The 12128-nt window shown below is 42.3% G+C and overlaps 1 protein-coding gene across 3 annotated transcripts in view; it reads right to left on the reverse strand.

The window, feature by feature from the left end:
• The window catches only part of SMARCA1 (SWI/SNF related, matrix associated, actin dependent regulator of chromatin, subfamily a, member 1), a 71747-nt gene extending 71295 nt beyond the window's left edge, over nucleotides 1-452 (reverse strand). For all 3 annotated transcript variants that reach the window (XM_004379601.2, XM_004379600.2, XM_004379602.2), the window contains exon 1: nucleotides 157-452. In XM_004379601.2, coding sequence (XP_004379658.1) covers nucleotides 157-330 — 174 coding nt within the window. In that variant the 5' untranslated portion in view covers nucleotides 331-452. The remainder of the gene's footprint in view (nucleotides 1-156) is intronic.
• Between the last annotated feature and the right edge of the window lie 11676 nt (nucleotides 453-12128).

A 12128-nucleotide genomic window follows, 5' to 3' on the forward strand; every position in this document is an offset into this window, starting at 1 on the left:
GCCGCGCCACCGCCCCCCGCCCGCGCCCGCCGCCCCTAGCCCTGCGGCGCTGCCTCCGGAGGTACCTGTCGGCGCCGAAAGGTCAGAGTTGGGGCCCTCAGCGGGGTCAGGCCCGCGTTTGTCCGCCCCCCACACACACACCCCCTTCCTCTCTACCTCCTTCTTCTTCTCGCCCTTCTCCGTGGCCGCGGTGGCTTCGGTGGCTGCGGCGGCCGCTCCCTCCTCCTTCGAGGTGGACGGCCCCGGCTGCTCGTCCTCTAGGACCACGATTGTGGCGGTCGCATCAGCGGCTGCCACGGTGGCTGCCACTGCGGCGGTGTCCGGCTCCATGGCGTTGCAACGGGAACGAGGAAGGGGACGAGGGCTCCGGGGCGGCGGCAGTGGCTGCACTGGAAAGAGCTAGATGGAGCCCGGGTGGGGAATCACTCCGCTTCCAACCCCTTCGCTCGGCCCCCCCCTTCTTTAAATAACCCTCAACCCTGCCCCACTTCCGTCCACCCACCCTACGTCATGGCCTCCCCCCGTCGCCCTCCCGCGCCCGGGCGGGCCCCGAGCGACCAACTGTTGCCTGGGTGTGGGGCGCGGATAGGGGTGGAGGCGGGAACCCATGACCGCGGCCCCCTACAAATCTTCTTCCCCACACGCCCCCAACAGTCAGCCGAGCTCCCCTCGCAGATGTGTGCAGAAGGAATCCTCTTTCTCTTAAATCTGCCGTTTGTACCTAAGGGCGCTCTCCCCTCCTTGCACAAAGAACTTTTCCTCGGCTCCTAACTGTTCTCTAGCAGGTCATTCTTGCCGTTTGCAAAGTCCAGAACGCCTCTGGGGACTGCCCTTTCCCAGGTCTCTAAGCGGGAATTGGCGGTGCTATACCCACTTTCCTAAATTCTTCAGAAGGAGAAGCACTCCTTACATCTCTTAATTGCAGCTACAAACGCTCACTTACAAGGCAAAGCCTGGCTCTTGGGTTTTATGCATGTTTGCTTTTTTTTTTTTCCCCGACTCTGATACCTGTCAGATGGCACATGTGCAGAGCCTTTCTTTTGCCTTAGCCACTGAATTTTAAAACTCCTAGGGGACAGGGTCAAGGGTTCCACAGAACCTGAGGTAGCATATGGTGGGTCCCCAGTATGTGGGATTGGATTGAACCACTGTGATTTTTTTTGGTGCTCGTTGTATTCACACTCCCATTGTTATTTGGTAGTAATGAGCACTAATGATACACATGATTATGGGTATGAAAGCACTTTGCAAAGGGTGCAACACTATACAAAGGAACTATTAAATATTATTGTTACTATTTCTTCTCACCATTTATTTTGATCCTTAATGGGAAGATTTACATCCAAGCTTTCAAATTTCAGTCAGTAGGGACAAAAGATAACAAAACATATAGGAAACAGTATAGCGAACAACAACCACAAAATCAACAATTTCCAAAATGAAGCAAATACTTCCCAAAGTTAAAAAAGAAATCATGATAAATTTCCCTCAATATACCCTCCTAAATTACCAATCTGAAATGAAGTGTGATGTCTACAAATAGCAGGAAGGCACACAATTGTGCCCCCACCCCCAATATATCCCTTTTCCCTGGGAATTATACTGTAAATTCCTTTCTGCTTTAAAACTGTGAATCCTTAATATGCAAAAACCATGTGAGCTTTTTAGCTATTATTGGTCATTTAAACCTTAGTGTGAGATAGTAGATAAAATTATCTTAGGTGAAGGGAAGGACAGCACTCACTACAGGGGAAGTCAGCACAACTGGACTAAACCAAAGCTATGAAGTTTCCTGAATACAGTCAAACACTTTGAGGGACAGAGTAGCAGGGGTAGGAGTCTGGTGACCATGCTTTCAGGGGACATCTAGGTCAATTGGCATAACAAAGCTTATTAAGAAAATGTTCTGCATCCACCTTTGGTGAGTGGCGTCTGGGGTCTTAAAAGCTTGCCAGTGGCCATCTAAGATGCATCAATTGGTCCCAACCACCTGGAGTAAAGGAAAATGAAGAACACCGAACACACAAGGAAAGTATTAGCCCGAGAGACAGAAAAGGCCACATAAACCAGAGACTTGATCAGCCTGAGACCAGAAGAACTAGATGGTGCCCAGCTACCACCAATGACCGCCCTGACAGGGAACACAACAGAGAGTCCCAGATGGAGCAGGAGAAAGGTGGGGTGCAGAACTCAAATTCTAGTAAGAAGACCAGACTTAATGGTCTGACTGAGACTGGAGGAACCCCAGAAAGCATGGCCCTGGATTCTCTATCAGCCCAGAACTAAAACGATTTCCAAGGCCAACTCCTCAGACAGGGATTGGACTGGACTATGGGACATAAAGTAATACTCATGAGGAGTGTGCCTCTTAACTCAAGTAGATACAAGGGACTAAATAGGCAGCTTCTGTCCGGAGGTGAGATGGGAAGGCCGAGAGGGTTAGGAGCTCGCTGAATGGACCCAGGAAATCAGAGGTGAAAAGGAGGAGTGTGCTGTCACAGTATAGGGAGAGCAATTAGGGTCGCATAACAATGTATGTGTAAATTTTTGTATGGGAAAAAGATAAATTAAATAAACCTTAGTGTGAATGAGTGTATGATCCTGTCCAGGAACTGACTTTGACAAAACAAAGAGGCTAAGAGCAAGACACTTGTGACTGAAGGGGTGTGCCACTGAAAGCGGGAAGGAGAGGCTGGTGGTACTAGCATTGCTCTGATTTTACTTTTATTATGTTCCTCTCATTTACTTTAGATCCCACTGGCACCACGTTTCTCAACCTGGAGCATGCATATGTACTATCCAAGGGGAAATAGGGAGCCTCAGTAAAAAATGGCTCCTATTTCTGGAGCATCAACTTTACTCAAAAATGAGACGGAACTAAGTCACTTAACTGATCATTTAAAACACAATTCTTTCTATTAAAATGTGCAGATGTATCAAGGAGTGGACTGCAGAATTTGAAGTGTCTTCAAAGAAAAGCTTGAGACTTCCAGTTAGACCCTCACCCTTCCCCTGTTCGATCTTCAGTCATTAAAGGCTCTTTGGTGGGAGAGTTCAAAAAGCACCGTAATAGACAATGCTGTAATCCACACACCCACCTAACTTAAGAAGGGCCGTTCCAAATAATGCCAGTGGAGGATTTTTTTTTTTTTTCGGCAAACTGCAGCTATGAGAGGATAGAATCCCATTTCTTCGCCTGGGGCTTCAAAGGAGAAAGGCTCAAGAAATATTGGTTAAATGTAACCAATGTCACAGAACAAACTGTGTAGAAATTGTTAAATGGGAACTGTGTAAACTTTGACCAAAAACATAATAAAAATATTATTTTAAAAAAAGAAATAACTGTTGTGTATTTATGTCCTCCTGCTTACAAGGATACTTTATTCCACTGTATTTCTCATGGCAAAATGTACAGTATTCCCACTGTATCGTGGGTTCAGTGCACTTTTGTGAGGAAATCTGAGAAACTCACATCCCTTTATAACACCTTTTCTGTGGGAACATGTGTCCCAAGTTCCAAAAAAAGAATTTAGAAATTAATTTGGGGGACAAGACATATTTGTACATTGGAGATTTTTCATGTATGTGTAATGTGATCCTTCCTTTTCTAGGTGCCGCCACAGAAAGCGCTACCAAGTATATGAATTTGGCCGTAAAGATCAATGCTTGGTCAATAGTCCTTGCCACAGGATTCATGTAAACACTGCCCTTTGGCTTGTGGCAGCAACTGCTATTTACAGAGCATGTGCTATCCCTATTTGCAACTCTTCCTAAAATTCATGATCTATATAGACTTTGTTCAACACGAGTCACCTCGCTTCTGATCTTATTCAGCACCTTGCTCTATCTGTTACAACTTTCCCCTATTATGTCTCTTCATTTGAAATGGTCTTTAATTGCTCCACTCCCTTGAGGTTGGAGAACAAAGCAAATTTTTATAAAGAACTATAAGGTCATATTTGGGAACCTCAAAATGAATACTAGTCTACTGGGCAATGTGTCCATGTTGGCAGGTTGTGAATGTTGTAGACATTGTCCAATAGTCATTTTCACATAGCCCAACTTGTTTTGCTACCAGAATGCACTTCCACTGGTGGTATTAAATGTTTTTTTAAAGTTCATAAAGGCAAGGTCAAGGGCTTGATGTTCCTTCTCTTATCCTGTATCTGAAATTCATCATCCAAACCACAGTATGACTTAAAACCACATTGTTATCCCACCGGTCACTGTTCTCCAGAAGCTGGTACAAAAGATTCTGGCTGGTCATACTATCGTCCTTAAAAGTCTAGTAACCATTCGGTTCATATCAGTAAGCTTTCTCACCATTCTTCTTGATGACATTTATGATAATGGCCTCTCTGAAAATGTGATACTTCCTTGGTGCCCTGTATGTTAAAGAAAAGGAAATAGTATTAGCTAGTATACTTCTACCATTTTTTGAGCACCTGCTGTTGTATCAGGCACTATGCTAGGTTCTTTAAATATGATATTGCTAATCCCCATGATAATCCCATGAAATAAATATTATTATCTCTATTTTCCAGATGAGAAAACTGAGACTTGGAGAGGCTAAATAACTCATCTAAGGTTCCACAGCTAGTAAGTGACAAAAGCCGGATTCAAATCCTGGACTGTCTGGCTCCACACCTCATCTTTCCACTTCAGCTTTATTCTCTGTCCTTCACGAGGCTTTCTCCTTGACAGTAGAAATCATATGGAGAAAATGGCTAAAAAATGTGTCTGCCACCTTTTGCTGGGTTTATGAGGAGACACTGTCACTCTTACAGCTCTGATAGTATGAACTTATCCAGATAACTTCTTTAGCTCTACATAAAAGTGTTTGTAAGGTGGAACTTGGAGAATAATTTGGGATTCTTGCATGTACCTAAAATAAATTCTCAGAACAGTAATGGGACTTGGACAATTAGAGTACCAAAAACCCATTGCCATCGAGTTGCTTCCAACTCATAGCGACCCTATAGGACAGAGTAGAACTGCCCCAGAGGGTTTCCAAGGCTGTAATCTTTATGGGAGCAGACTGCCACATCTTTCTGCCAAGGAGCAGCTGGTGAGTTCAAACTGCTGACCTTTCAGTTAGCATCTTAGAGCTTAACCACTGTGCTACCAGGCCTCCTTAGAGTACAGGAGGAGAAAAACCTAATGGAAACAACTTAGATATCCAAGAGGGGATTTGCAAAACACTGTATTGTATATCCACAAATGGAATACTATGTGACCATTAAGAATGATTATCTAAATATGTATCTGTTGACATAGAAAATATGTTCCTCGTATATTAAGTGAAGAAAGGGCAGACAACAAAATAGAATGATCCCATTAAAAAAATAAATAAACCGTTTACATAAATATGTTTCCACAAAAGAAAAAGCCTGGAAGGTTCTATTCCAAATGTTAACAGTAGTTACAGCCAGGTAGTGGAATTCTGAATGATTTTTGTTCTTCTGTTTGCTTTCCTACTCTAATTTTTCTCAATGAAGGTGTATTACTTTTATAGTAAATAAATAATACATAACATTTTAAAAGATGAGTCAAAAAATATTGCTTGAAACTGGACAGGTTGAAATAATCCCTGACAGAAGGAGTATGTACTAGTAGACAAAGTGAGTAAAAAAAAAAAAGAAAAAGTCCAATGTCATACGGAAGACACAGTGCAATTATTTACCATGTCATGTAATGCAATATAAATTATTATACTGTTCACAATAAGGTTACCTGGTTGAGGAACTGTTTTTAACATTATGTTTTTAGGGTGTATGTAAAACGATTTTTCTACTTTTAAAAATTATCACACAAAACCTAGCTCAGGAAAAAGATATTGTAGATTTTTTGAAATGCTCTCTTCCCTGAAATTCTACCCACCAGTACATGCCCTAGAATATGAAACAGATGCTAAATAATCCGAATTGGGTTTGCTAAAGGCACAATATTATCTCTGCTGAACGTTGTAAGAGGCAGACTAGCACAGTAATTAACCAGCTTGGGCTCTAGAGTCAGGGAGACCTGGAGTTGGAATTGTAGCAAATGATTCAACCTCCCTAAGCCTCAGATTTGCATCTATAAAATGGATATAACAATACCTAACTCAAAGGAGTTGTATGAGGATTAAATGAAAAAGTGTATGTAAAATATTTAGCATGGTCTTGCCATGTAATATGCACTCAGTGGATGGTAGTTAACAAAAAGACAAAAAGGAGGTGAATGCTTTGAGCTATAGACTGAGCCAAGGGAAAAGCCAGGATATGGGAGAGTAAGTCTGAAGTTAGTCCTAAACCAAAGTGGGAATAAGGCAGAACTGTTGTTTTCCAGGAGCCCTGGTGGTGCAGTGGTTAAGAGCTTGGCTGTGAACCAAAAAGTTTCAAATCCACCAGGCGCTCCTCGGAAACCCCATGGGGCAGTTCTACTCTGTCCTATAGGATGCCATGAGTCGGAATCAACTTAATGGCAACGGGTTTGTTTTGTTTTGGGGGGTCTTGCTTGCCAAGTTAATTTTCTCTGTGTTCATTATCATTTACTAGGGTCAGCAATTTGGCTCCATTGCACTTCTCCAAACATAAGTTCTGAAGAATGGCAGTAAATAAGGGAGAAGAAGGTCAGGACACTCCCCTACTTAGACTGTGACCTCCTTGAGGATAGGGACCATATCTGACTCATCTTTGTTAAAAAAGTAAATGAAATGAGGTAGGAGAGAAGGGGGTCCAGGGGCTGACTCCCCAGCCACGCTGTGTCCTCCACCCTCCACACGCACCCTTCAGATTCTATGTTGCCTGCTGTGGTTTCTCCCATTTTTCCTCCTTCAACTTTGGCCTTAGGTGTCTATTTTTGCTAGATTTCACATGCATAATAATATATTTACGTAACAGTTGTTAAGGCTCTGTATAGCTTATCCACTATGTATGGAAACCCTGGTGGCTTAGTGGTTAAGAGTTCGACTGCTAACCAAAAAGTCAGCAGTTCAAATCCACCAGGCGCTCCTTGGAAACTCTATGGGGCAGTTCTACCCTGTCCTATAGGGTCGCTATGGGTCAGAATCGACTCAACAGCAATGGATTTGGTTTGGTTTTATCCACCATGTACGGAGCAAGATACCAAAACAGGGCTTCGAACCAGTTCGTTCTGGTTCAAACCCCTGCTGAGAATTTGCATTTCTAACAAGTTCCCTGCTGAGAATTTGCACTTCCAAATATACTGAATCAGAATCTACGTTTTTAACAAGATCTCCAAGTGATTCTTATGTATAATTTCCTGGGACTTGTTAGAAATGGTTCTCAAACTTTAGCACATCAGCATCACCTGGAGAACTTCTTATTCAAACACGGGTGGCTGGGCCTATCCCTAGAGTTTCTGAATCAGTAGGTTTGGGGTGGGGTTAAGAATTTGCATTTCTAACAAGTTCCCAGGAGATACTGATGCTGCTGGTCCAGGGACCACAATTTGAGAACCAGTGCCCTGAAGCTAGGGACGGCAAATTTTTTCTGTAATAGGCCAGGAAGTAAATATTGAGGCTTAGTGAGCCATAAAGTCTCCGTTGCAACTACTCAAATCTGCCATTATAACATGAAAGCAGCCGTAGACAATAGGTAAAAAAATGAGCATGGCTGAGTTCCAATAAAACTTTATTTATGGCCACCGAAATTTGAATTTCATATAATGAAATGTTATTCTCCTTTTGATTTTTTCAACAATTAAAAAATGTAAAGGCCATTCTTAGCTTGAGGGCCATACAAAAAATAGGCAGTGGGCTGTGTTCGCCGCCACCTCTGTGAAAAACAAACACAAGTGGGGAAAAAAAGACAAAAGAAGCAATGAGCACACAAATAGGTGTTTAGCCTCAATAGTCATTGTTGTTGCTGCGGTTAGTTGCTGTTGAGTTGATTTTGGCTCATAGTGACCTCATGTGTGTCAGAGTAGAACTGCTCTATAGGGTTTTGAAAGCCGTGACCTTCCGGAAGCAGATCATCAGGCCTGTCTTCTGAGGTGCCTCTGAGTGGGTTCAACCTTTCAGTTAGTAGTTGAGCACTTAACTGTTTGTGCCACCCAGGCACTCCTTCAATAGTCATCAGGGAAATGCAAATTAAAACCACAATGAGCTACTACTACACATCCACTAGAATGGCTACAATTTTTAAAAGACTGACAATACCAAGAGTTGGTGAGAATAGGGAGGAATAACTCTCACACAGTGCTGGTGAGAGTGTAAATTGTACAATCACTTGGGAAATCAGTTTAGCATTATTTACTAGAGTTGAACACCGGTGTGCCGTATTGTAGTAGACACAGAGATGTGCCACCCAGATTCTCTTTCAAAGAAGGACATTCTGCCCAGGTACGGGGAATGCAGTCAGCAGATAGTCTGTAGCTGTCTGCTCCTTGAGGGTCTACCTTAGATGCAGAGAGCTGCTTTGCTCTTCCTAAGGTGATTGGCAAGGCAGGGGCACAAAGGACCATTTCCCGTGGTTGATGCAAAACACAGTGATAGATACTACTTGTTCCAAAACTCCATGCCAGGGTGACTCAAGCTCTGCCAGACTTGTATTGCAGTTCATCTTCTCCCTCTGCCCAATCTACTTGCTCTGCCTTTCTTTCACAGTTGTTGATCCCTAATAAACATCTTGTACCCAACATTCCATCTCAGCTTCTGCTTCTGGAGAGCTGAACCTGTGATACCCTTGACCCAGCAATTCCACTAGGATTATATACCCTATAAGGAGCCCTGCTGTCACAACGGTTAAGCACTCGGCTACTAACCAAAAGGTTGGCTATTCGAACCCACCCAGCTGCTCTGAGGGAGAAAGACCTGGTAATCTGCTTCCATAAAGATTATAGCCAAGAAAACCCTATGGGCAGTTCTACTCTGTCACATGGAATTGCTATGAGTTGCAATCGACTCGACAGCATCCAACAACAATAATACCCTAGAGAAAATCATTCGTATGTACACTGAAAGACATGCACAAAAATGTTCATAGCAGCTTTTGTTTGTAATAGGTAAATACTGGAAACCACCTAAATGTCCCTCAACAGAGGAATGAATGAATTGTGATGTATTTATGCAATGGAATATAATACATCAGTGAAAATGCATGGCAGTTATATGCAACAACATGCATGACATAATACTGAGTGAAACAAGCAGTATACAAAAGAGTACATAGGAGTCCCTGGGTGGCACAAATGGTTAAGCACTCAACTACTGGCCAAAAGGTTGGTGGTTTGAACCTACCCAGAAGTGCCTTGGAAGACGGGCCTGGCAGTCTGCTTCTGAAAGGTTACAGCCTTGAAAACCCTGTGAGGCACAGTGCTACTCTGACAACAACAACAGCAACAAAGGAGCACATACTGTACGATACCACTCATCTGAAGTTCCAAAAACAGGTAAAAGTAAACTATATATTTATGTCTGCATTCATAGGTGATAAAACTAAAGCAAAGCAAGGAAATGATTATCACAGAAGTCAAAATAGTGGTTATATCTAGGGATGATCTTCAAAATGTTTAACGATCAGTATGGCACAAACCTCGATCAATCCAAACACATGGGAGCCTTTATGCCTCATCAGTGTATGCTGGCTCAATGTCAGCACTGGTTTAATCCTGGCCAGGGGAAGAAGAGGTGATCACAGAGGGACACCTGGTTGAGGGGTGACTTCCAAAGTGCTAACAATGTTCAATTTCTTGACTTGGATAGAGGTTACATGGGCATTTGGTTTATAATTATTTGTTAAAATGTACGTATGTATTTTATGCACATTAGAAGAAAAAAAACTAGGTATACCATACCAAAACCAAACTGGTTGCCGTAGAGTCAAGCCTAACTCATAGAGACCCTATAGGACAAAGGAGAACTGTCCACATAGGGTTTCCAAGGCTGTAATCTTTACAGAAGCAGACTGCCACATCTTTCTCCTTCGGAGTGGCTGGTGGGTTCGAACCATCGAACTTTCAGTTAACAGCCAAGCGCTTTAACCACTGCGCAACCAGGGCTCCTTTCAGATATACCATCCTGTTGTCGTCGAGTCGATTCCACGTAGGAATATGTAAATAAATGTTTTATAAATGGTCTTTTAAAAAATGTGTCTTTAAAGTACGAGGAGATGGTGGGCGAGTGGGGATAAGAATGATCAGAGCTCATCATGTGCTTGCTCATTCTGTAACAATATGATAAAAACAGACCTTGAGAAGTTCCAAGAAGTTCTATAAGAAGTACACAGAGACACTGTTGTTCAGAAGAGGGAGCATTCCTTTCCAGCTGAGAAGTGACAAGAGAAAAGCTTCAAAGGGAGAATACCATTTGAGGTGAGCATTGAAGAACAGAGAGGATTCTAGCAGGTACGGTTGCAAATGAAGTTGGGGGAAAGACAAAGCATTAACAGTCAGATGGAAGTGAGAAATAGTAGCATGTGATCAAGAAATGCAATAAGTCAAATTGATTAGAGCAGCATTTCCCAATTTGTTTTGATGTTTAACATCCTTAGGAAAAAATTAAATCATTCGTTGTTTTCTGCCAGGGAGAGTTATATATTCCACAGATACCTGTAGAAGAGTTACTGTGCTAGGTGCTAGGTATTTACAACCATTAGCAAGACAGACAAGGTTCTGGAGTTTAGACTGCCTATATCTGAACTTAATTTCTTTCTAAAGGCGCTAGTCTTCCTGAGAGCAAAAAGCAATCTAGATTCATCCATGTAAACTCAGTCAGTTCAGTGTTGTTTTCATTTGTTTGTTTTTTTAGTATTCAGATTTAGGATTCACTGCTTCTCTCCTCCATGACCCTGGTGTTGATTTTTAACTCTAGGGTTTATGCAAGACCGAAAGAATGATAGTGGGGAGGAGGTGCCCGCTTCTTGATCTCTTGTTATATTCCGCACTGGCCTTTCCTGAGATGTACTGTCATCCTGTCATCTATCCTTGCTGTCACTCACTAAAGTGGCCAAGTCCCCATCAGGCCTCTAATGGCATTGTCCTACTGCCACCCAATGCTACTTCTTCTTCTCATGACCACAAAACACCATTTTCTAAGTTCTTTTCCTACTCGCCTCCTTCTTCTCTTCAGTTTTGATCTATTGGAGGAAGGGGAAGGAGGTGAAGAACATAACATGGTCTTCTCAAGAGGTAGTCTTCCCAAATCTTTCTGTCTTACATCCTGGACTGAGACTTAAAACACCAACCTAAAAACCAAGAATGTATTCTCCAGTTCCTTCATGACACCTGCACTGGGAATGATACCAGCCTCATGTCTCACTGTCTGCATTGAGGACGGTCAAGATTGTTGAGGGAAGAAGGAAGCTCAGGTACTCTTCATCGATCATCCCACTGTATCCATCAGAGTGTAGTAACATTTGCTGACTAGGCCTGGTAGCATTCACAAACAGACAAAAGCTGCTTTCAAGACCTAATGCTTGGAATTCTTTTTTTTTTTTCTGGCTGATTTTTTTAATCTTTTTTTTTTTGTTCTTTAGATGAAGGTTTGCAGAACAACCTAGCTTCTCGTTAAACAGTACACGTATTGTTTTATGACATTGGTTAACAATCCCACAACACGTCAATGCTCTCTCTTCTCGAACTTGGGTTCCCTATTACCAGCTTTCCTGTCCCCTCCTGCCTTCTAGTCCTTGTCCCTTGGCTGGTGTGCCCCTTTAGTCTTGTTTTGTTTTATGGGCCTGTCTAATCTTTGGCTGAAGGGTGAACCTCAGGAATGACTTCATTACTGAGCTAAAAGGGTGTGTGGGGGCCATATTCTCAGTGTTTCTCCAGTCTCCAGCATTTTTCTCCAGCTCTGTCCAGGACTTGGATTTTGTGCTTTAAAAAAATATTCACTTGTTTACTTTACCATTTTTTTGTGCTTTGTTTCTAAATGATGAGATTAGAGATACAGTTTTACTTTACAGATGTGGATAATTTGTATTCCCAATAAGTGAAAAACCAAATCCAATTTAGCCACAACTCTATTTTCTCTTTTAGGGTTTTTGAAGTACTAGTAATATCTTTATGTGCTGTATAGGAATTTGGATCAGATGAATTCAGCTCATGTGTCTGATGGGTATCATCTTACAAATTTGTAGCATTTTTTTAACCTAAAATTCTTCTTTTTTATTTATTTATTTTTTAAT

The sequence above is a fragment of the Trichechus manatus genome, unplaced genomic scaffold (assembly GCF_000243295.1).
Source record: "Trichechus manatus latirostris isolate Lorelei unplaced genomic scaffold, TriManLat1.0 scaffold00066, whole genome shotgun sequence".
Taxonomy (NCBI): Eukaryota; Metazoa; Chordata; class Mammalia; order Sirenia; family Trichechidae; genus Trichechus; species Trichechus manatus.